The sequence below is a fragment of the Heterodontus francisci genome, chromosome 7, assembly GCF_036365525.1.
Source record: "Heterodontus francisci isolate sHetFra1 chromosome 7, sHetFra1.hap1, whole genome shotgun sequence".
In the NCBI taxonomy this organism is placed as follows: Eukaryota; Metazoa; Chordata; class Chondrichthyes; order Heterodontiformes; family Heterodontidae; genus Heterodontus; species Heterodontus francisci.
The window spans coordinates 115469414-115495153 of NC_090377.1; the positions used below are offsets into that span (position 1 = coordinate 115469414).

Consider the following 25740-nt stretch of genomic DNA (forward strand, 5'->3'; position numbering starts at 1 on the left):
CGTCCAGGTCATGCTACATTTCTACATGGACTGCTTCAGTATCTGAGGAGTCATGAATGGTTCTGAACATTGTGCAATCATCAGCGAACATCCCCCTTTCTGACCTTATGATTGAAGGAAGGTCATTGATGAAGCAGCTGAAGATGGTTGGGCCTAGGACACTACCCTGAAGAACTCCTGCAGTGATGTCTTGGAACTGCGATGATTGACCTCCAACAACCACAACCATCTTCCTTTGCGCTAGGTATGACTCCAGCCAGCGGAGGGTGTTCCCCCTAATTCCCATTGACCTCAGTTTTGCTTGGGCTCCTTGATGCCATACTCGGTCAAATGCTGCCTTGATGTCAAGGTCAGTCACTCTCACCTCACCTCACCTCTTGAGTTCAGCTCTTCTGTCCATGTTTGAACCAAGGATGTAATGAGGTCAGGAGCTGAGTGGCCATGGCCCAACCCAAACTGAACGTCACTGAGCAGGTTATTGCTAAGCAAGTGCCGCTTGATGGCACTGTTGATGACACCTTCCATCACTTTACTGATGATTGAGAGTAGGCTGATGAGGCGGTAATTGGCCGAGTTGGACTTGTCCTGCTTTTTGTGTACAGGACATACCTGGGCAATTTTCCACATTGCAGGGCAGATGCCAGTGTTGTAGCTGTACTGGAACAGCTTGGCTAGGGGCGCGGCAAGTTCTGGAGCACAGGTCTTCAGTACTATTGCCGGAATATTGTGAGGGCCCATAGCCTTTGCAGTATCCAGTGCCACCACCTCTGCTGGGTCTGTCCTGCCAGTGGGACAGGACATACCCAGGGATGGTGATGGCAGTGTCTGGGACATTGTCTGTCAGGTATGGTTCCGTGAATATGACTATGTCAGGCTGTTGCTTGACTAGTCTGTGGGACAGCCCTCCCAACTTTGACACAAGCCCCCAGATGTTAGTAAGGAGGACTTTGCAGGGTTGACAGGGCTCGGTTTGGCATTGTCGGTGCCGGTTGGTCCGTCCGGTTTCATTCCTTTTTATTGACTTCGTAGCGGGTCGATACAACTGAGTGGCTTGATAGGCCATTTCAGTGGGCATGTAAGAGTCAACCACATTGCTGTGGGTCTGGAGTCACAAGTAGGCCAGACCAGGTAAGGACAGGAGATTTCCTTCCCTAAAGGACATTAGTGAACCAGATGGGTTCTTACAACAATCGACGATGGTTTCATGGTCATCATTCGACCCGCTTTATAAATTCCAGATTGACTAATTGAATTCAAATTCCACCCATGCTGTGGTGGGATTTGAACCCATGTCCCCAGAACAAACCCTGCGTCTCTGGGTTACAAGTCCAGTGACAATACCACTACGCCACCACCTCCCGCTATTGTTGTTGTCTAACTGCATTCCAGTGCTGCACCTGTTTCCAGTGGTAACACAACTTCCAACACTTGATGTGTCACAAAAGTGATTTTACTGTGATTAAAAATATGTTCAAAGACGAAAAGAGAAAAATTATCTCCCTTGCAACTTCTCCATGGGTTCGACAGCTCACAGTATATTTTGTTTGTGCAAGCTTGGCCTCAGTAGAAAACTAACGAATGTCCATTGAGTACCTTTAATTTGGCACTCGTCTGGAAACTACAACCCTTCTTCCTGATTTGTTCACACGTACCCAGAATCTGGGAGACTCCATTTACTCTCTCTGTAACCTACAACCTGTAACCTTTAATAAAAGCAAAATACTGCGGATGCTGGAAATCTGAAATAAAAACAAGAAATGCTTGAAATACTCAGCAGGTCTGGCAGCATCTGTGGAGAGAGAAGCAGAGTTAACGTTTCAGGTCAGTGTCCCTTCTTCAGAACTGACAAATATTAGAAATGTGAAAGGTTATAAACAAGTAAAGTGGGGGTGGGACAAGAGACAACAAAGAGAAGGTGCTATCGACACCTTCTCCTTTGTTATCTCTTGCCCCAGCCCCGCTTTACTTGCTTATAACCTTTCACATTTCTAATATTTGTCAGTTCTGAAGAAGGTCAAGGACCTGAAACGTTAGCTCTGCTTCTCTCTCCACAGATGCTGCCAGACCTGCTGTAACCTTTAACCTCTGCTTTGATAGGAGAATGACCTTTCATTCCGAGCAGGGGCAAATTTCTTTCCTGCACCTCCTGTAGCACAACCTCCAAAGAGAGGGTTTTCCCACATCCCTCTGTTGCATTTTTCAGCACAGTGACTGTCCAGGCGACAGGAAAGAAAAAGATCATGTATGCTTAATAGCAAGCAGCAGCACTTTGAGAGCTGCTGCCTGATTGGATTTTCTGCCTTTCAGCTAAGCTGGCCAGGTTTACTGTGCACAAACAAGACAAGCTATTAAAGTTAGGAGGACGGGCTGACATCCCAACTCCAGCAAGGCCAAGCCACCTGGTGACCACTGTGAAGCTGCCTAGGCCATGAATACTGACAGCCTGATTCTGCAATGTTGCGGCTCAGTGTCCGAAAGAAGTGGTTTTATTGCAGTAGCTGTATCTGGGCTTCCTATGAACAAATTGTTTTTAATAAGAGTTTAATTTGAGCATGTTTGAACACACAGTATCACAATACAAATTAGACCTATCATGCAATGTGTTAATTCTTGTTATTGTACATTCTATTTGTAGCTGTTCATAACTCTAACCCCCTGTCAGAGTAAAGCAACGAAAATTGTATTGAATGAATACAAGGAGATATTTGATGCTATCACTTTCCCTGACAAAGAGAGGTAAATGTATAACACATATTTGTAATTATACACCAACTTCTAAAATCATTATCAATGAAATCATATTGTTTCGTATTATTGTGCCTGGATTCTGTCTGGGGGAATAGTATTAGATTTAACATTAACTGTGATATGATACTTCTGGCAGCAATCTGAGACTTACGGACATTAGTAGGTCGAGAATGATGATAGAGTGGTTACAGCACAGAAGGAGGCCATTTGGTCAGTTGACTCCTTTACTGGAGTCTAAGACTTTCTCTGGAACGCTATTAAAACAAACCCAACAAAACAACAATGTCCTCCCTTACTTTATTCTTTCCAGTGCTCTCCTTCCCTGTCTTATTTACATTTAGGTTGCTTTACATTTCTTGTGGATTCCTCCCCACCATCTTACTATCTTAAAGCCTTTGCAACCACCGCCCCCACCCCACCCCTCTATTTACCCTTTCCTCTGACACGGGTCCCATCCCAGTTCAGATAGAGCCCGTCCCATCGGTAAAGCTCCTTCCTGGTGCCAGTGTCCCATGAAAAAGAATCCCTCTTTCCCACACTGGCCCTTTAGCCATGTGTTAATTCTCCTGATCTGTCTGCTCCTGTGCCAATTTGTATATGACTCAGGAAATAATCCAGGGATTATTACCCTCAAGGTCCTGCTTATTAATTTAGAGCCTAATTCCTCATACTCTTTCAGCAGGATCTCATTCCTGTTCCTAACTATGTTGTTTGTTCCAACATAGACCACGACAACTGGATTTACCCTCTCCCTTTCCCAGTTCCTCTCCAGTTGCTGTGAGATATCCCCTACCCTCACATTGGGTAGACAACACACCCTTTGGGATTCTCGTTCTTGGCTGCCGAGGACTCTATCCCCCTAATTATAGATTTATGATCACATTTCTACTCTGCTCATCCCCGTCTTGGACAGCCTTCTGAGCCACTGTGCCCTGGTCTGCATTGTGGCTGTTCACCCTGCAGTCTTTCTCTTTGTCCTCAGAGGTAGTGAGTACATCGTACCTCTTGGCCAAGTTTAGACAATAAAAACCCTAATACTCACCAACCAATCATCTACCTGCTGTCCTGTGACATCACTCCTTGAATAATTGTTGTTGATTTGTTCTGGCAGTGCTCTCTCTCTCTCTCTCTGCCTCTGCTTTCTCCCTGCCGTGCTCTCAGACCTTCCACAGTTTCCACAGTGCTCACTTGCTCACTATCTCTCTCTCTCTCCACCATTGCTTTATACCTGCTGTGCTCTTGGACCTCATAACTGAAGTCCCTCAACCCTGGAAACATTCTTGTAAATTTTTTCTGAACCCTCTGTAAAGCTTTCACATCCTTCCTAAAGTGCAATGTCCAGAACTGGACTCAATACTCCAGCGCTGGCCCATCTGTGTCAAAGTGTGTGTAGTCTCTGCCCTCTTGAAAAGGGCATCCGTGAACTGCCTAATGGCCTAATGAGATGCGAACTGCGAGAGGTCCACAGCTGATCCCGGGAATGACCTGGTTGCATAGAAGTTGAGAGCGCCCGAGACCTAGACGGCTGTAGGGTAGGAGACTGTCATGGGGGCCTTGAGGCCTCAGGTTATTGTGGATCAGATCTGCCTGGATAGGTGCAGCCTCCTACAGCACTGGCGCTCTGTCATTTTCAGATAGTTCACTCTAGGACTGTGCACCCAATATCTTGGGTAGCACCTTCCTCCCCTTGCATCCGCCCCACTCTGCTCCTCTGACCTCCAGCTGTGCAGGAGGTTGAATCTGCCGCCGCTCATCCTGGCTGCTCTGTCCAACGTCAGAGTTTGCTGTTCGCATCTGACCTCCGTCAACTGGGCCTTGTGTGTTCACCAGGCCTTCCCCTACAACCCTACCTGCTGCAGTGATGCCAGTGGGCTCATGTCCCTCTCCAGTTTCTTGCCATTCACCACCAAGAAATTCAACTCTTCCAGCTGCAACAATATCCACACTGAAGCACATCTGAAGCAGTTGAGCTTTATTTGATGACTCTGCTTTATTTTAATCAGTCCTTTCCATAACCCTCATGGCCCTCCACACTGTTCATGTCTTCACAAACCTACTGTATTTCCTCCCCCACTGCCCTGCCCTGCCCTGTCCCGCACCCCCACCCCCACCCCATGGTGTCTTTCCTATTCCCAGTCCTTAAAAATAGTTCCCTGAAACTGATAAGCCTGTTAATGAGCTCAATAGGCAATTCATTGTTTGTGTTCCCTCGTTGCTGGCTGCACTTTAAATTTGGCTACAATACGCTTGGTCCCTTCATTCAAAGTCATTAATATAGATCATAAATAGTTAAGGCCCCAACACTGATCACTAGTTACAGTTTGCCAACCTTAAAATGCCTCATTCATTCTGATGCTGTTTCCTGTTAGTTAGCCAATCCTCTATCCATGCTAATATATTACCCCCAATACCATGAGCTCTTATCTTGTGTTGTAATCTTTTATATGGCACCTTATCAAATGCCTTTTGGAAATCAAAATGCACTGCATCTCTGGGTTCTGCTTTATCCACCTTAATTGTTACATCCTCAAAGAAGTCTAACAAATTCTTCAAACATGTTTTCTTTTTCTTAAAACCATGTTGACTCTGCCTGATTGCATTATGATTTTCAAAGTGTTCTGCTGCTACTTCCTTAATAATGGATTCTAGCATTTTCCCAATGACAGATGTTAGGCTAACTGGCCTATAGTTTCCTGCTTTCTGTCTCCTCTTCTTGAACAGAGGTGTTACATTTTCAGTTTTCCAATCCGCTGGGACCTTTCCAGAATCTGGGGAATTTTGGAAGGACAACCAATGCATCCACTATCTCTGCAGCCACTTCTTTTGAGACCCAAGGATGCAGGCCATCAGGTCCGAGGGACTTGTCACCCTTTAGTCCCATTAGTTTTTTTAGTACATTTTCTCTGTTGATAGTGATTGCTTTACGTTCCTCTCTCCCTTGTTCCACTTGATTTTCTGCTATTCTTGGGATGCTTTTTGTGTTTTCTACTGTGAAGGCAGATACAAAATGGTTGTTCAAAGTCTTTGCCATTTCCTTGTTTCCCATTATTAATTCCCCAGTCTCCTCTTCTAAGGGACCAATACTTACTTTAGCTATTCTCTTCCTTTTTAAATATTTGTAGAAGCTTACTGTCTGTTTCAGTGTTTCTTGCTCGTTTAGTCTCATACTCTAATTTCTCCCTTTCTTAACCATCCTTTGCTGGTTTCTCAATTTTTCCCAATCTTCTGGGCTGCCACTAATCTTCACAGCATTGTACGCCTTTTCTTTCAATTCGCTACTATCCTTAACATCCTTAGTTAGTCACATACGATGCATCCTTCTCATCGAGTTTTTCTTTCTCAATGGAATATATCTTTGCTGAGTTATGAAATATCTCCTTAAATGTCTGCCACTGTTTCTCTACCATCTTGCTTTTTCGCCTACTTTTCCAGTGCACTTTAGCCAACTCTGCCTTCATCCCCTTCATTGCCTTTATTTCAGTTTAAGTCCCTCGTTTCAGACCCAAATTACTCACCCTCAAACTGAATGTGAAATTCTATCTCCTCTATTCCTGTCTTTTAAGTCTCCTGCTTCTCTGACTACTGCACTTTCCCAATGTTATCCATACCTGGAAGTTGTCATGCTCGGAGGAGTCATGATGAAATAAACAACAAATTAAAGAATTATGAAAATAAAAAGTCAGATCTTAAACTGCACCACAAGAACACGGACCTGTGTCACAGACAAAATGCAGTAGTAGTCAGGTGACCTTCTAAGGTAGATAAGTCCCCAGGGCCTGATGGGATCTACCCTGGAATACTGAGGGAGGCAAGGGAAGAAATTGCTGGGGCCTTGACAGAAATCTTTGCATCCTCATTGGCTACAGGTGAGGTCCCAGAGGACTGGAAAATAGCCAATGTTGTTCCTTTGTTTAAGAAGGGTGGTAAGGATAATCCAGGAAATTATAGGCCGGTGAGCCTTACGTCAGTGGTAGGGAAACTATTAGAGAGGATTCTTCGGGACCGGATTTACTCCCATTTGGAAACAAACGAACTTATTAGCGAGAGACAGCATGGTTTTATAAAGGGGAGGTCGTGTCTTACTAATTTGATTGAGTTTTTTGAGGAACTGACGAAGATGATTGATGAGGGAAGGGCGGTGGATGTTGTCCATATGGAATTTAGTAAAGCCTTTGACAAGGGCCCGCATGGCAGACTGGTGCAAAAGGTGAAGTCACACGGGATCAGAGGTGAGCTGGCAAGATGGATACAGAACTGGCTCAGTACCAGTGGATGGGTGTTTTTCTGAATGGAGGGATGTGACCAGTGGTGTTCCGCAGGGATCAGTGCTGGGACCTTTGCTGTTTGTAGTATATATAAATGATTTGGAGGAAAATGTAGCTGGTCTGATTAGTAAGTTTGCGGACGACACAAAGGTTGGTGGAGTTGTGGATAATGATGAGGATTGTCAGAGGATACAGCAGGATATAGATCGGTTGGAGACTTGGGCGGAGAAATGGCAGATGGAGTTTCATCCGGACAAATGTGAGGTAATGCATTTTGGAAGGTCTAATGCAGGTGGGAGGTATACAGTAAATGGCAGAACCCTCAGGAGTATTGACAGGCAGAGAGATCTGGGCGTACAGGTCCATAGGTCACTGAAAGTGGCAACGCAGGTGGATAAGGTAGTCAAGAAGGCATACGGCATGCTTGCCTTCATCAGTCGGGGCATAGAGTATAAAAATTGGCAAGTCATGTTGCAGCTGTACAGAACCTTAGTTAGGCCACACTTAGAATATTGCGTGCAATTCTGGTCGCCACACTACCAGAAGGATGTGGAGGCTCTGGAGAGGGTACAGAGAAGGTTTACCAGGATGTTGCCTTGTCTGGAAGGCATTAGCTATGAGGAGACGTTGGAAAAACTCGGATTGTTTTCACTGGAACGACGGAGGTGGAGGGGCGACATGATAGAGGTTTACAAAGTTATGAGCAGCATGGACAGAGTGGATAGTCAGAAGTTTTTTCCCAGGGTGTAAGAGCCAGTTACTAGGGGACATAGGTTGAAGGTGAGAGGGGCAAAGTTTAGAGGGGATGTGCGAGGCAAGTTTTTTACACAGAGGGTGGTGAGTGCCTGGAACTTGCCACCGGGGGAGGTGGTGGAAGCAGGTACGATAGCGACGTTTAAGAGACATTTTGACAAATACACGAATAGGATGGGAATAGAGGGATATGGGCCGCGGAAGTGCAGAAGGTGTTAGTTTCGGCAGGCATCAAGATCGGCGCAGGCTTGGAGGACCGAATGGCCTGTTTCTGTGCTGTACTGTTCTTTGTTCTTTGCTCTTTGTATTGGAAATATACACCTCTGTCTATGAGGATGAAACTCTGGGGAGAATCTATTGAAATTGAAAGGAGCACCATTGCATATTTATGACTCCTATGTACATGAATGAACTAACAAAGGGTTCTGGAGGCAAGTTAACTCACAGCCCAAACCAAAATGAATAGGTGAAAAGTAGCACCATTACAATAGAATGGTCCCCAATTCAGACATCTCAGACATCAATAGCTAGCCATGGTTTCCATATCCTGGTCCATTGTATAGTCACACCAGGGGAGATGGCCCTTTGTCATCTGAAAGAGACTCAAATGTGATGGAATTTTACCTTAAAAGATAACCCTCTAGAGATTGAAGGTGAGATCAAGCCAAGACCACAGAAAGCCTGTTTCCAGCCACAGTCTGTCAGGGGCGCCAGCTAAACAAAAGAATCCTACTGAACGAGAACTGACTAAGCACTACAGCATAGATATTACAAAGTGACTTTGAGACTCTCCATCTGTGATGTTAAATCAAATTCATGCCATCAACCTTGGGCTGATTTTAACTACCAGAGCTCTACAATACCACAGCAAGTTCAAGACTGCAAACATCCAGGCCTGTATCTTTGAAAAAAGACTTTCCTCCCGAGACAATTCAACAGTATTCTGTAAACCATGAACTCTTACATCACCTTGGACTTTAATTGCATCCTACTCTTTTCTCTCTATCACTCTCTTCCTGTGTATGTACATATGTATGCGTGTACATGAGTCAGTGAAGGTGGCAACCGTTTCAGGATTTGTTTAAAATAAATAGTTGTCTTCATTTTTTAAAAAAAAAAACAAGGAGAAAACCTGTCATTTGTATGTTTATTTGACCCTAAAATGACTTAGGGACTGACGCACCACTTTTAACAAAACAGGATTGCAGTCAGTTAACAGGTGAAAAGTGGAAGCCACCTACATCACTTACCACCCGTTGACAACAAAGGCAGAACAGTTCTTGGGTTAATACAAAAGGTAAAACAGAACAATATGTATAGATATATTCTTGATATTACATTTGTCATGAAGGGAACTGTGATGAAATATGAAATGAACTGGAGATATTATGAAATAAAAGTCAACTGTTGAACTGAATCACAAAAAAAGGACACATTTGTGCTGCAGACAAGATGGAGTAGAGGTCAGTTGACCCCTCCTGTACTGCCAATAAACATGTCTCTCTGTTGAAAATGAAACCCATTATTCATGTTTCAATTCGTTTTGGGGGAAACACACTAAAATGAAGAACAGCTCATTCCATGCTAACAGCTCATATCTGCAGGAATGGAGCTAACAAAGCCTTTTGCAGACAGACTGACTCTGAAACCAAGGCTGAAATAGTAGGTGTGAAATAACACCTAGTTATCAAAATGGGCCATATTCAGATGCCATCATGTAACAACGATTCCAATATCCTGGAATATTGTATGAATCACCTCAGGAGAGAGACCCCTGAGTCACCTGACTGACAACACAACCTGACAAGTTTCTACCTTAAAAGGTATCTCTCTGGAGAGAGAGAGAGGCAGAACAGCAAGAGAGAAGGTCTTTTTCCCGATAGAATAGCTGTGGGACAGTTCTAACTAAGCAGGAACCCCACTGATAACATCTTTTGACTACTGCAGCAGAGTAATTGCTAGGTGACTTTTGGAACTCCCAATTTGTGAAAGTTAACCAGGATTTCCACCATTGACTTCAGATTGAGTCTTAACCACATACAGCCTGTGACACTATATCCTTTTCAAGACAATGAACATTTCAGGCCTGCACAGCTGAAAGATTTCCTCCCTGAAAGAGGTATTTTAAAACAATAACTCTTTTACAACAGTTGGCCGGCAATTGCATTTTACCCTGTTTCTTTTCTCGTGTGTGTGTGTGTGTATTTGAATGCATCAGTGGGTGAAGTCGCGAACATTTTTCGGTTATTGCATAAAAAATATTGCTTTTGCTTTTTAACCAAATAGACATTTTGCCGTTTGTCTAGTTATTTGACCCTTAAAACACTTGGGGACTAAGGCAGTATTTTTAAACATGACAGAGAGGAAATGATAGGGGTGGTTTCCCTTTTCACCTCTCAACTGAATGCAGACAGTGTTTGTATTGGAATTGTGTTTTAACCCTTGAGCATTTTAATGCTCAATAAAGAGAAAAATTCCAGGTTTTCTCATAGATTTATTCAACAAAAACCTGCAAATTCACAACTTCACCTTCACACATGGGAAAAGATAGAGACAAAAGGACAGCATGCATTTAGGTCTGGTGCTTGGTTTTTAAAAAACTGTTCATTGTGAAACCTTGTTTGTTTTCCCGGGAGGAAAATTTAAACAGTGCAGACCTTTAATTCCTTTCCTCCTGGTTCACTGGAGTCAAACTTTGGAGTGTTTCAGGTGGATGGATGCTTTGCTGCAGAATTCTTTAAGTAAATCTCAGTTACAGTTCAATGATGAAGATCCTGTTTCAATCTCTCAGATGGGGAGTTTTCAAAGGTCACCCTTTCGTCTCTGCCTGTAGGTAGTTTTTAAAGATGGTATTCGGCAGGGACTTTTCCTTGGCTAGAATAGGGGATATTGGCGGAAGCGGGGTCAAACTCATCGATTGGTGTAGGGGAGGGTGGGAAGGAGTAAAGTTCACAGTTTATAAACTGTGTTTGGGTTGCGGGGGGAGAAGGTCAAGTGCACAAGGTAAGTATTTTGAGGGGGGAGAGGGCAAGGAATGAATTGTATGGTTATTGGGGGGGTGGTGGTGGGAGAGGGGCTAGAAACATATATTACATTTTTTTGAATCAATTTCAAATCACTATCACTTTAAATAGTTAAAATAAACGGAAGTGCTCAAAGTCCTTTAAAAATGGCGTCGGTGCCTGTATAATGGTGCCTGACACCATTGCCCGGGATGGATAGCCTGACTCCTCCACGCCATCGGTGTGGGCGGTCCACCCCGGCCATTTAAATGAGCCGTCGTGCTGACGCTCTCGGCAGCTCCGCTATATGCGGTCCACCATTGCTAACGTCCGCCGCTGGTTTTGGCGGTGGACATGTAAAATGCAGTCTTCTATGTCTGCAAAGGTCATTATTAGTCCAACTAGTTGAAAAAGGTAGCCATTAACATTGAGTGGGGCCATTAGCATTTCTAATGCTTTCTTCAAGGCTGGTCCAGAGATGATGATGGGTTCAGTCTCCAGCAGTCACTATGTATATTCACAGCACAGGGGAGGTCACCTGAACTTTTACTCCATTTTGTCTTGTCGAAAAAGTGTGTCTATTTTTGGGGGGTTAATTGATTAGTTCATTATTGCTCCTTGTGTGAGCGTGACAATGTATAGTAGTAGTCTAACAGAGCTTGTTAATTAAGCTTTCGTCATAATAAGCAACCAGTGAATATACTGGAGGCTGATTCAGATACCCCAACACCCTCCAAGGATGCAAACAATGTAACGTCATACATTAACTTTTATTCTTACATTAATGGCATATTGATTGTTACAGAGCTGAAGACATTTATGTCAAGTTCAAGATGCCTGTCTCGGGGATAATTGGGTTTCTGAAATCCTTGAGTTTTTATCAAGCCTATCTGAGGAAAGATCCGGAAAATGCTAAAGCCTCACTGGAAAGAACTGAACAAAGGTATAAAGCTATATGAAGAGCAGATCCTTTTAGCTGATCTGCCTAATGATTCTTGATTGGACCACACTGTGGAGTTATCTAAGGCCTCCCAGCTCCACTGACTCTCATAGGCTGCCCAGGATCAGTGGTGGTTCCCCTATTGCTCCTAATTCAGGTTAATGACTCAGATTCAGAAAAGCTAAACAAACGGATCAAATTTGCAGAGAGTACAAATTTGAACTGGGTGCGGGGCAGTTAAATCAGAAAAAAAAGCACCTGGGGACTGACTTTCAATCAAATATGGAACTGGGCAAATTTTAATCCAGATTACTGTGAAGTAATGGACATAAGAACATACACGGGTTACATCTATACTCCATCTGTTCAGGAATGGGTGTTATTACATATAGGTTTAGAATTAATTCCTCAAGATCTTTAGCTTTAAAGGCATTTAGCGACTTTCATACAAATTAAGCAGACAATGATAACTATTATCTATAATAATTACACACCTCCTGTACAAGTAACTGAAGACTTCGCCATTCTCAAGCTTGAGATGACCTGCTGGCCAAGCCTTGCTGTTTTCTGAAGTATTTTTTCTTAACTCCCACTTCATAAACCTTTCTTTCCCACCTGCCTTGTGTCACATGTCCCATAGCATTACCTCATTCACTTAGCTGCAATAACTCCAGTGTTAACAAGAGTCATTCCCCAAACCTTCACTTTGACTGAACTGTCACATCACTCAACTGGAGATGTCTACAGGAACACAGACCCTCTATAGAGACATTACCCAGCTGTCCTCAGAGGAGTCACTACCTGAAGCCATAGCTTCTTGACTTGATGGGCAGAACATGTCCAGAGAGATCTCAATGCTCAGTGATCAATGGCAGCCGTCAAGGTCAATGAACAGTTTGTGGCCTCTTGGTGAATCTCCTTATCAGCTGAAACACATTCTGACTGAAATCCCTTTTTCTAATTGAACGTTGCCAACAGAAACTCACATAAAAACTAGTGTTAATACAAAGAATTAACCCTTTCCTTACAGACCGCCACACTGCCCAGCCCCCGACAGTCTGAATACATAACTAAAGGTGTCACAAAACATCATATTGTCAGCATCATGTATCTATCTCAATCTGTTCTGTCATGCAAATTGGTCCCCATTTGTTTTACACAACATATCATCACCTGGAATTAAAACATGGTCTTATTTTATCTCCAGTGTGGATAATTTAAATATCCATTTTGGGGATTCACACAGACTTGGAATTTCCATCCCTCATCCCACAGACAGGTGCTAGTGTGGTTAACTCTATCTTGATGGGTTCCTCCTCTATGGAACACGTGTCAACTTCTCAATGAAAAGGTTTTCTCCCTCTCCTGAGCCACATTAACCATTTCATGTAACAGTGTTGTCAGCATGGCTGATCCTGGCTGAGCCCTGATCTTCCACAGAAATACATCACACATTCCACATACTGATTCAGGTGCAACAGATCACATCTACACACATCCCGGTATCCCAAAATAATGCCACACCTGACTGCAGATACAAACCACTCAGGAGGGGCTGGGATTGGGGAGGTGGTGAGACACGTAGATGTCCTGATAACAGCTGCTGTATTAAAGGAAGTGGGTATGTACACAGTGTGTTCCAGATGTATTTCCTGGATTTAACTGCCCCCCACCATCTCCTGCCCCTCATTGTGAGGGGTTTGAATATTAAGGCTGCAGTTTGTAAACTCAGGTTAGTTAACCTGACTTACTCCACTCTGATCAGACCCAGCAACAGAAGGACTTGTAATTGTTGTAGTAGCTGTAGTCCCAAAGGTATCACTCCGCCTTAGAGGGGAACAGTTGGTGATGTTTTGCTTGAGAGTCATGACTTCACAAGCGTGGGGTAAAGCGAGAAGCCAGGTCTCCATGACGCCGTGACATAAAAGAGCCAGTTGGGGAATTGAACCCACATTGCTGGAATTTTCCTACATTACACTCCAGCTGCCTAGCCAACTGAGCTAACCCACCCCATACTTGCAGTTGTAAAATAATATAATACAGGACACAGATAGAGGAATTCGATGACACATGCCTGCAAATACCCAGTATGTTATGTCAATTTCCTGTTCAACATTTCATCAGGTGCCAAATGATTATCATAGAGAGAGAGAGAAACAACACTGAAACAGGCCATTCGGCCCACCGAATCCACACCAACCATCCATTTATACTAATCCCTTTTATTTCCCCCTCGCACATCCCCACCTTCCCTCAATTCTCCTACCACCTACCAACACGAGGGGCAATTTTTTTTTTTTACAATGGCCAATTTAACCTATCAACCTCCAAGTCTTTGGCATGTGGGAGAAAACCAGAGCACCCGGAGGAAACCCACACAGTCACAGGGAGAACTTGTAAACTCTGTAAAGGGTGGGGTGAACTGATGCCGAATACAGGTGGATAGTGGACATCAGGGCACCAGGCAGTGGTCTTAGATTTCCTGCATGTGTCACTGCTGATTCCAATCTCTGTCTACACACCTCACTGGGCTATGGGGAAAGGGCAGGGGATGTGGGATTAATTGGTTGCTCTTTCAAAGAGCCGGCACAGGCTCGATGGACTGAATGGTCTCGATCCATGCTGTATAAGGCTGTGATTCTATTGTCTGTCTGATGGGCTCCACCACAACATCTTCACATTGTTTTCTATAAGTTGAATATACCAGCTGAAATTTTATGGGAGGCGGATGGACTAAAAAGATCCGACCTGTATTTTGCGGGTGCCCGGGCTTCAATTGGTGTGAGGCGGGGCTTCCACCCGCTTGAGGTAGGAAGTCCCACCTAATAGAGCTGCCGGCCAATCAACAGGCGGGCAGCTCTTAGTCCCAGCAGTGCCACTGGGAGCTGTGGCCACAGATGGGACTGCAGCCCAGCATGAAGGAAGGATACCTGGGAGCTGCGACAGCAGGCAAGTTTTGGTTGCTTCGCAGGGGGTAATCGGTCGGGCCCTGGTTAGGCAAGCTCGATTGGAGGGAAGGGGGTCGTGTTGTGTCTTGGGGGTAGTTGGGGTAGCAGGGGCAGCCCTCCATCAGGCATAGGGTGTCCGATCATGAGGGCCACCCTGGAATGCTTGGAGACTGCCTGGTTTTGCCAGGCGGCTTCTCCGGTCCTCGGCTGCCTGACCAACCACACATAAAATCGGCGTTTAAGGGCCTTTATTGGCCTGGGGAAGGCGGGCCTCGTTTATCACCCCAGCCGCTTTACATAAAGTGGCGGCGGAGGAGGGAGCAGGTCAGGAAGGCCTCCCGGAACCTCCCGCTCCATTTTACACCGCCCCCCCCGCCACCATCCCGCTTGCCGGGATGGCGTAAAATTCCAGCCACCATCAACAAGGCACAAGTCAGGAATGTGATGGAATACTCTCCACTTGCCTTAATGGGTGCAGCTCCAACAACACTCAAGAAGCTCCACACCATCCAGGAAAAAGCAGCCCACTTGATTGGCATTCCATCCACCACCTTAAACATTCACTCCCTCCACCACCGACGCACAGTGGCAGCAGTGTGTACCATCTGCAAGATGCACTGCAGCAACTCACCAAGGCTACTTCGATAGTGCCTCCCAAACCCGCGACCTAGACGGCCAAGGGCAGCAGATGCATGCGAACACCACCACCTGCAAGTTCCCCTCCAAGTCACACACCATCCTGACTTGGAACTACATCGCCGTTCCTTCTCTGTGGCTGGGTCAAAATCCTGGAACTCCCTTCCAAACAGCACATGGGGGTGTCCCTACCCAACATGGACTGCAGCGGTTCAAGAAGGCAGCTCACCACCACCTTCTCAAGGGCAATTAGTGATGGGCAATAAATGTTGGCCTGGCCAGTGATGCCCACATCCCTTGAATTAATAAAAAAAGATTAAACTTTAATTTTCACTCGCTCTCCCTCTAGACTTCTGAAGGCCATGGGAGTGTCCAGTGAAACCGCCGTGGAATTCAGTGTCAAATATTTTTGCCTCTTGGCGAGCAAACCTGAGAGATGTTCACAGCCTTCCTCCCAGAATCCTTCTTGTGACACAGACTAACTTCTATCAAAAGACCCTCTGACTCTCCCAGGACAGGATTTAATCAGAAATGGATCCAATTTGAAAACGGCATAAATAAACGGATTGTCCGAGGAATTTAAAAAATACTTTCAGTGTGGTTCAATTATAGTCAGTTTTTATTGAATAAAGGGCATAGAATAGAAATAGAATTGTAGAAATTTTAAGGCACAGAAAGAGGTCACTTGGCCCTTCGTGTCTGTGCTGGCCGAAAAACAATCCACCCATTCTAATCCCACCTTCCAGCATTTGGTCCGTAGCCCTGCAGCTAACGGCACTTGAGGTGCATATCCAGACTCCTTTTGAATGAGTTGAGGGTCTCTGACTCAACAACCCTTTCAGGCAGTGAGTTCCAGATCCCAACCCCCCTCTGGGTGAAAAAGGTATTCCTCATCTCCCCTCTAATTCTTTTACCAATCACTTTAAATCTCTGCCCCCTCATCGCTGACCTCTCTGCTGAGGTGAATAGACCCGTCACCTCCACTCTATCCAGGCCCCTCAAAATTTTGTACATTTCAATCAGATCTCCCCTCAGCCTTCTCTGTTTTAAGGAGAACAACCCCAGCCTATCCAATCTTTCCTCATAGGTGCATTTTTCTGGTCCTGGCAACATCCTTGTAAATCTCCTCTGTACCCTCTCTAGTGCAATTGCATCCTTTCTGTAATGAGGTGACTAGAACTGCACACAGTACTCAAGTTGTGGCCTAAGCAATGAGTTATACAGTTCCAGCATAACCTCCTTGCTCATATATTCTATACCTCAGCTAATAAAGGAAAGGATTCCATATGCCTTCTTAACCACCTTATCGACTGTCCTGCTACTTTCAGGGATCTGTGGACATTCCAAGGTCCCTCACTTCCTCTACACTTCTCAGTATTTTCCCATTAATCGTGTATTCCTTTGCCTTGTTTGACCTCCTCAAATGCATCACCTCACACTTCTCCAAGTTGAATTCCATTTTCCACTTTTCCGACAATCTGACCAGACTATCAATATCTTCCTGCAGCCTGCAGCTGTCCTCCTCACAATCTACCACAGGCCAATCTTTGTGTCGTCCGCAAACTTCTTGATCGTGCCCCCTATATTTATTTGCAAATCGTTAATATACACCACAAAAAAGGAGGGGACCCTGTACTGAGCCCTGAGGAACGCCACTGGAAACAGCCCTCCAATCGCCAAAACACCCGTCAACAATTACTCTTTGTTTCCTGCCACTGAGCCAAATTTTTATCCACCTTGCTGCATTTCCCTGGATCCCATGAGCTTTTATTTTTTCAACCAGTCTGCCATGTGGCACCTTGTCAAAAGCCTTGGCTAAAATCCATGTAGACCACATCAACTCCACTACCCTCACCTATCTTCCTTGTTACTTCTTCAAAAAATTCGATCAAGTTGGTCAAACAAGACCTTCCCTTAACAAATCCATGCTGACGATCCTTGATTAATCTATGCCTTACTAAGTGACAGTTTATCTTGTCTCTCAGAATAGATTCCAATAATTTGTCCACGACTGAGGTCGGACTGACTGGCCTGTAATTATTCAGCCTATCCTACGCTCCCTTTTTAAACAGAGGTACAACGTTAGTAATTCTCCAATCCTTCAGCAACACACCTAAATCCAGTGAGGACTGGAAAATGATGGTCAGACCCTCTGCTATTTCCTCTCTTGCTTCTTTTAACAGCCCAGGATGCATTTAATCTGGCCCTGATGATTTATCAACTTTCAAGGACGCTAATCCCATTAATACTTCCTCTCTCCCGATGTGTACCACATCCAATACTTCACACCCCTCTTCCTTAACTATAATATCTGCATCGTCCCCCTCTTTAGTGAAGACAGACGCAAAGTATTCATTCAGAACCATGCCAATATCTTCTGTTCTTACTCATAGGTTACCCTTTTGGTCTTTTATGGGCCCTACTCTCTCCTTAGTTGTCCTCTTACTCTGAATGTAATGCACCTCAAGAATTCTGCTCCCACAATTCCTTTCACACTAAAACTATCCCAGTTAATATTGGGATAATTAAAATACCCTATTACTTCCCTATTGTTCCTGCACTTCTCAGAGATTTGCCTACATATCTGTTCTTCTATTTCCCTCTGCCTGTTTGGGCGTCTATAGTACACTACCTGCAGTGTGATTGGCCCTTTTTTGGTCCTTAGCTCAATCCATATGGCCTTATTTGATGAACCTTCCAACATATCATCCCGCCTCACAGCTGTAATAGTTTCCTTGACCAAAATTGCCACCACCCCTCCTTTCTTATCTCCCTCCCTATCATAGAGTCATCGAGTTTCTTCAGCACAGAAACAGTCCATTCAGCCTATCGTGTCTGTGCCGGCCATCAAGCACCTAAATATTCTAATCCCATTTTCCAGCACTTGTCCCGTATGCTATGCTGTGCCGTGTATGCTATGGCGTCTGAAAATCCTGTAACCAGGAATGTTGAGCTGCCATTCCTGTCCCTTCTTCAGCCATGTTTCTGTAATAGGGGTCAGGTCGGGTAGCAGGTCTTTACATCAGTACATGGGTAAAGGCCTGCTACCTGACCCGACCCCAAAGGATCCCGATGACATGTGTTAGGTTAGGTTCGGGTCGGGTCGGACTTCCGGGTCCGGTATTCAGGCTCGGGTCGGGTTTCCTTTGTACACCTTTAATTGAAATAGATACCCTTGAGCACTGCCAAACGCTTTATTTTCCAACCCTGGTTTCCTCTGCCTTCCAGACTCATCCATTAATTTTCCGCCTTCCATTTTAATTTCTGATTTTGTCCTAGCTGAGTCGACCTTCAGGTCCCCATCTCCCTGCCAAACTAGTTTAAACCCTCCCCAACAGCACGAGCAAAACGTCCCGCAAGGAACTCAGTCCTGGCTCTGTTCAGATGCAACCCATCCAGCCTGTACAGGTCCCATCTGCCCCAGAGCTGGTCCCAATGTCCCAGGGATCTGAAGCCCTCCCTCCTGCACCATCTTTCCAGCCATGCATTCATCTGTCTTATCCTTCTATTTCTATACTCACTTGCTCGTGGCACTGGGAGCAATCCAGAGATTACTACTTTTGAGGTCCTGCTTACTAATTTCTTCCCTAGCTCCCTAAATGTTGACTGCAAGACCATATCCCTCTTTCTACTTATGTCGTTGGTTCCGTGAACTGTGAACCGTGACTGCTGGCTGTTCACCCTCACCCTTCAGGATGCTCTGTAGCCGCTCAGTGACATCTTTGACCCTGGCACCAGAAACAACACACTCTCTTGGATTCACGTCTGCGGCCACAGAAACGCCTGTCTGTTCCCCTGACTGTTGAATCACCTATCACTATGGCTCTTCCAGTCTTCCCTGTACCCCCCTGTGCAGCTGAGACACCCGTGGTACCACGGACTTGGCTCTGGCTGCACTCCCCAGGTAAAGCATCACTTCCTCAGTGTTCAGCACTGAATACCTGTTAGAGAGTGAGATGCACTCAAGGGTCTCCTGCACTATCTGCCTGATTCTTTTTGACTGTCTGGTGATCACCCATTCCCTCTCTCCCTGCATACTCGTAAGCTGTGGAGTGACCACATCTATAAACGTGCTATCTACGTAGCTCAAATCCTCATGAATGCACCGCAGTGTCACCAGCTGCTGCTCAAGTTGCAAAACCGGAGCTCAAACTGCTGCAATTGACGACACTTCCTGCACTAATGGTTCTCCAGGATATGGGAAGCATTCTCAAGCTCCCACATAGCATGGGAGGTGCACTCTTGAGGTTGACGCAACCCTGCCATTCCTTTATTTATTCGTTGACCCTTTGCTACTGCTAAAAAAAAACTTTAACAATATTACAACACCTTCGAATTATTAATAATACCTTACTAGTACTGATAAATTCTGCTAAAATAATCAATACAGTTCACTAGTTAAAATAAAACTTACTCAAAAAAAACAGCTACTCACTTGTTTCTAATTATGAAGCTATTTACACACACACCCTAACAGTAGTGTACTAATCCAGCTATTTCGTGTTATTTCCTAACAGCAGTTACTCAGCAACCTTGCAGCTTTCTGTGACATTACTGCACACTTTGTTTTTTTAAACTCCGGTGTGCCTGGACTTCTGTCTGCTGCTCTCCTGGAAGGTAAGTGCTCGAGGCATGTTCTCCCTGCAGGTCCACTCCTGTCCCGGAAGGCAAATGCTCAAGGCATGCTCCTCACGCAAGTCCATTCCTGTCCTGGGGCTGAGATGATTGGCATCCAACAACCACAACCATCTTCCTTTGTGCCAGGTATGACACCAGCCAGGGTAGAGTTTTCCACAATTCCCATTGACTTGAATTTTACTAGGACTCCTTGATATCAATGACAGTCACTCTCACCGCACCTCTGGAATTCAGCTCTTTTGTTCATGTTTGGACCAAGGCTGTAATGAGGTCTGGAACCACCTGGCCCTCGTGGAACCCAAACTGAGTATCAGTGAGCAAGCTATTGCTGAGTTATTGCAGTTTGTTAGCACTGTCAATGACAATTCCCATCACTTTTCTGGTGATTGAGAATAGGGCAATAATTGCATTGGTTCTGCTTTTTGTGGACAGGACATATCTGAGCAATTTTCCACATTGCCAGGCAGATGTCAGTGTTGTAACTGTATTGGAACAGCTTGGTAGGGGCGTGGCTGGTTCTGGAGCACAAGTCTTCAGCACGACAACCGGACTGTTGTCAATACCCATAGCCTTTGTGTATCTAATGTGCTCAGCCATTTCTTGATATCACATCAAGTGAAGTGAATTGGCTGAAGACTGGCTTCGCTGATCTTGGGAAACTCAAGAGGAGGCCGAGATGGATCATCCACTCAGCACTTCTGGTTACAGATGGTTGCAAATGTTTCAGCCTTGTCTTCTGCGCTCCTGTGCTGGGCTCTGCCATCATTGAGGGATCGAAGGACAATGGGCTGAAATTTATGTTCAGCGGCCACAAACAATGGCGACCCACATGCGCGGACCATAGTTCACGGAGCCAACGTGATATTAAACATGGTGGCTCATTGACGTGGAGGGGGCGGGCGGTCCGTCCCCTGCAATGTCATCAGGCGCCACTGCACAGGCATCGACGCCATTTTTAAAGGGCTTCGAGCCCCACATTGCAATTTACATTTTTAAAGGGAAATGTGTTGTAAAAAGTTTAATTTTTTGATCTAGCCCCTCTCCCACCACCCACCCAACAACCATACATTTAATGTGCACCTGACCTTCCCCCCTCCACAAAGTTCACAAACTTGAATATTTACCCCATCCCACCATCCCCTACACCAATCAAATTACTCTGACACCGCTCCCCGCCACCGCACAGAGAAACTTACCTGCTCCCCACCACCCTCCACCACCAGTGTTACGCCTTGGATCTCCAGATGGAGATCTGATGGCACGGGAGTGCTGGCTGTCGGCACTAATATTGGAGCGGAATGACAGAGGGCGTGAGTAAGTAATTCATTCCTTCATTTGCATTTTTTTGAATATGTAAATTGGGCTCCCATTTCCGAGCAGCGGATGGGGTAGTGGGGGCAGCCTGAGGCCTGTCCACCGCCGGCAATATTGGGTCGAATCTTCCCAGCGTCGAGGCCGTGCTGGGTCTTTGGCAGAGGCATTTTGCTGCACACCCCTCCCCTCCCCCAGCCAGGAGTCACGATGTCAGGGGGCGACTGTAAAATCCAGCCCAATGTATCGTTCTTAAGGTGTGATGTCCAGAACTGCTCATTATACTACAGGTGTGGTCTAACCAGGGCTTTGTGTATAAACTGAAATATACATTCATATTCTCTGCTATGAATGGGTTCGTGGAGGCCACAAATGAACAATTAACCCCACACTGTGGTAGGCCCCAGGAATCCAATTCTTACAATGCAACAACAACTTGTATTGTTCGGAATGAATACAAAGAAATATTTGATGCCATCACGTTCTCTGACAAAGGGAGGTGAGACTGGATAATACAGCAAACAATCTTTGAACTAAGTCTCAAAAAACTGTGAATTGATGCTTGCGGATATCACCCCTGAATGACCCCTGGCTCCAATTCATAGTTTATGTCCCCATGTTCTGGACTCGCCCTCCAGCAGAAATAATTTGTCTTCATATTAAACACCTCAAACAACCTCTTAATCTTTGATTCGTAATCTGCTTGTATTATTAACCTGCAACGTTCTTTGGTTTGGCTAAACTTTCACACTGAGCACATGCAGATATCTGTGTGTTATCCCTCATGATGCATACATCGGAAGTATCATTGCTAATTTAGCACTTGCTACCGCGGCAGGTTCTATCCCCTCTCCTGATATGGCATTCTCCTGTGGGTGGACCAGAGATGGGATATAATCTCGAGCTGGATCTGTTTCTGGAGATCACCACATACAGTAGGCTGGTATCCTACAGAATAAATCAAGGTCATTGTGATCTCCTGGACTGCTGACTGAAGAGATTGGAGAGGAATGTTCAGGATATTTTCTGCTCTGAACGGCCTAGATTTCCAGCTGTTTTCTCTCACCTCTCCCATGGCTCTAGAAGGGTGGGGAGTATCCGTATTGTGATGCACAAGGGGATCAGAGTGATATGAGCTGGCAGAGTCCAACAAGATAGTGCAAATGGGGCAGACAGGATGGGAAGAAGGTCGATGAGATTAACCCCCTGCTGGGGGAAGGTTAAGAGAGGAGGATGGGGCAGTTGTTGCTGTTCCATCACAACAATTTAAAGATAAAGATCGAGTCTTGATCAAAATCCTGGAAGACAGAAAGTCAAATCCAGGCACAGGTAACATCACAAGCACATAGCATGTATGACAGCAGTGAGTGCCTCAATGAACACTTCAGGGAACACAAGGAGAGGCACAGAGGGAAGATGTGGGTTATCCAAGGGGAATTCAAGCTCGGAAGTGTAGCAGGAGAGGAGGAAGGCAGAGAAACTGTGCTGGGTTGGAGGAGGGATTAGGGTGGACAAAGTACCCAAGGGAGGAGAAATGAGAAGAGGTTTTACTGGGAGGTAAGGAAGGGGAGGAGTCAGGAGACAAGGTCCCAAGAGAAAACAGGAGGAAAGAAGGAGAGGTAGAAATAATAGATGTGGTCAAGAGCAGCAGCCAGAATGCACACACGAGTAGATACAGTGGGAACTCCAGTTATATAGGATAGCAGAGATTAGAAGAGACAAGCTCTGTTCTTAGATAGAGGACGTTCCCCCTGACTTCAGTTGCCATGTTACACCATGGATATTCAAAATGTTAATGTTCCAATATTTAATTAACCCACTGTCAGCCCACAGAGTAAACCTTCACTGGATCAACAACCCCACCAAACACGAAAGTACTCCACAAAGCAAAGCCCACAAACCCAACAGAAGTTGTCACTTTTTTAATCATTCTCCCACTAGATGGTTTGCTGAGTAAAAGGTTTGATCCCAGGTCTGTGAGGGAATTCAGCACAGTGAGGGAAGAGGTGCATTTCTCTCTCCGGGTTTTGGAACTTGAACGGCAGCTGGAGTCACTACGGGGCATCCACGAGGCTGGAACTTCATGGATAGCAAATTTCTGGAGGTGGTCACCCCGCAGCTTAACAATGTGCAGGCAGAGAGGGAGTGGGTGACCACAAGGAGGACAAGACAGGCAGGGCAGGGATCCCATGAGTGCATCTCACTCTCCAACCAGTATTTGGTTCTGAATACTGGTGAGAGTGATGGTTCCTCTGGGGAGTGCAGCCAGAGCCAAGTCCATGGCATCATGTGTGGCTGAGCTGACTAGTGGGGGAGGAAGAAGAGTAGAAGAGCAATAGTGGTAGGGGATTTGATATTGGGAACAGATAGGTGCTCTGCGGCCACTGTTGTGACACCAGGATCATATGTTGCCTCCCTGGTGCCAGGGTCAAGGACATCACTGAGCGGCTGCGGGACGTTCTGAATGGGGAGGGTGAACAGCCAGAGGTTGTGGTCTGTATTGGCACCAATGACATAGACATAAAGAGAGATGAGGACCTGAAGGCCGAATTTAGGGAGAGAAATTGAAAAGCAGGACCTCAAAGATAGTAATATCCCAATTAATCCTGGTGCCACCTGCTGGTGAGTGCAGAAAGAGGAAGATAGATCTCATGAATACAAGGCTGGAAAGATGGTGCAGGAGGGAGGACTTTAGATTCCTGATATTGGGACCACTTCTAGGGAGGGGGGGGTGGGACCTGTACAAGCCAAATGGGCTGCAGCTCAACAGGGCTGGGACCCAGATACTCACAGGGAATTTTGCTCGTGATGTTGGGGAGGGTTTAAAATATCTTGACAGGGGATGGGAACCTGAGAGTAGATTCAGAAGGGAGAGGAGAAAAGTAGCAAATGGAAAGCAGACAATTAGTAAGTGTGTTTGGAAGGCAGAGGAAACAAAGGCTCGAAAATAGACAAGGTAGTTTGATAGTGCTAAATGATATATCCTTCAATGCAAGAAGTCTAGGGAATAAGGCAGATGAGCTGAGGACACAGATTGACACATAGGAGTATGATATTATAGCTGTTACTGAGACATTGCTGAAAGAAGGGCAGGAATGGCAAGTCAACATTCCTGGTTACTGGGTTTTCAGACGAGATAGAGAGAGGGTTAAAGAAGAGGGTGGTGTGGCATCATTGATTAAGAAAACAAATCGAACTGTGGGGTGTGGGGGGGTGGGGGGGAAGATATGGAACAGGAATCATCAAATGAGGCCATATGGGTTAAACTGAAGAACAGAAATGGGGCAATCACACTGCTGGGAGTGTACTACAGGTCGCCAAACAGTCAGAGGGAGATAGAAGAACAAATATGAAGCAAATCTCTGAGAAGTGCAAAAATAATACTGCAGTAATAGTGGGGGATTTAAACTAAACCCAATATTAATTGGGATAGAATTAGTGTGAAAGGCACAGAGAGAGCGGAATTCTTAAAATGTATTCATGAAAACTTTTTCAGCCAGTGCGTAGCAAGCCCAACAAGAGAGGAGGCTGTTCTGGACTTAGCTTTAGGGAATGAAGCTGAGCAGGTGGAAGGGGTATCAATGGGGGTGCACTTTGGTGGAAGTGATCATAATTCAATTAGATTTACATTAATTATGGAAAAGGTCAAAGAAAGACCAGGAATAAAAGAGCTCAACTGGGGAAAGCTAATTTTACTAAGCTGAGATGTGATTTAGCTAAAGTGGACTGAAATCAGCGACTTGAAGGTCAATCAGTGCCAGATCATTCGGAGGCATCAAGGAAGAGCTAATGAGGATTCAGAGCAAGTATGTTCCCTTAACCAAAAAGGGTGGGACTAACAAATCCAGAGCCCCTGAATGTCGAGGGTCTTAAAGGAGAGGATAAAGAAAGAAGGACAATCTGATAACAGGGCTCAATATTGCGGAAAACCTAGTGGAGTATAAAAAATGGAGGGGTGAAAAAAATTGGTAAGTAAAATCAATGAAAAAACAAAGATTTTTTAAATAAATATAGCTAACAGCGTACTAATGTTTGAATCGGGGGAAAGTGATAGACCAAGTAATTCCAGGCCAGTCAGCCCAACCCTGGTGGTGGGAAAACTGTTTCAAAAAATTCTGAGAGACGGGATAAAGCTTCATTTAGAAAGACAGTCAACATGGATTTGTTAAAGGAAGGGCATGTCTGACTAACATGAGTGAATTTTTTTGAGGAGGTAACAAGGTGGGTTAATGAGGGTAGTGCATTTGATGCAGTCTATATGGATTTTAGCAAGGCTTTTTATAAGGTCCCACATGGCAGACTGTCACAAAAGTAATAACCCATGGGGTACAAGGCAAAATGGCAAGTTGGATCCAAAATCAGCTGAGAGGCAGGAAGCAAAGGAAATTGGCTGATGGGTAGTTTTGTGATTGGAAGGCTGTTTCCAGTGGGGTTCCACAAGGCTCAGTACTAGGTCCCTTGCTTTTTGCAGTACATATCAATGATTTGGACTTGAATGT

The 25740-nt window shown here is 45.2% G+C and overlaps 2 protein-coding genes across 7 annotated transcripts in view; both read left to right on the forward strand.

Moving 5' to 3' along the window:
• LOC137372252 (putative methyltransferase DDB_G0268948) overlaps positions 1–15863 on the forward strand; it is a 33506-nt gene extending 17643 nt beyond the window's left edge. For both annotated transcript variants that reach the window (XM_068035949.1, XM_068035950.1), the window contains exons 5-7: positions 2636–2736; positions 11574–11711; positions 15642–15863. In XM_068035949.1, coding sequence (XP_067892050.1) covers positions 2636–2736; positions 11574–11711; positions 15642–15774 — 372 coding nt within the window. In that variant the 3' untranslated portion in view covers positions 15775–15863. The remainder of the gene's footprint in view (positions 1–2635; positions 2737–11573; positions 11712–15641) is intronic.
• Positions 15864–19856: 3993 nt separating this feature from the next.
• The window catches only part of LOC137371776 (putative methyltransferase DDB_G0268948), a 50403-nt gene continuing 44519 nt past the window's right edge, over positions 19857–25740 (forward strand). Inside the window, exon 1 of one of the 5 annotated variants that reach the window (XM_068034635.1) lies at positions 19857–19909. Coding sequence is in view for 1 of the 5 variants with exons in the window: in XM_068034633.1 (XP_067890734.1) it covers positions 19975–20056 (82 nt within the window). In the remaining 4 variants the exon portion in view is untranslated. The other 4 variants (XM_068034631.1, XM_068034630.1, XM_068034633.1 and 1 more) reach the window with 4 other exon arrangements.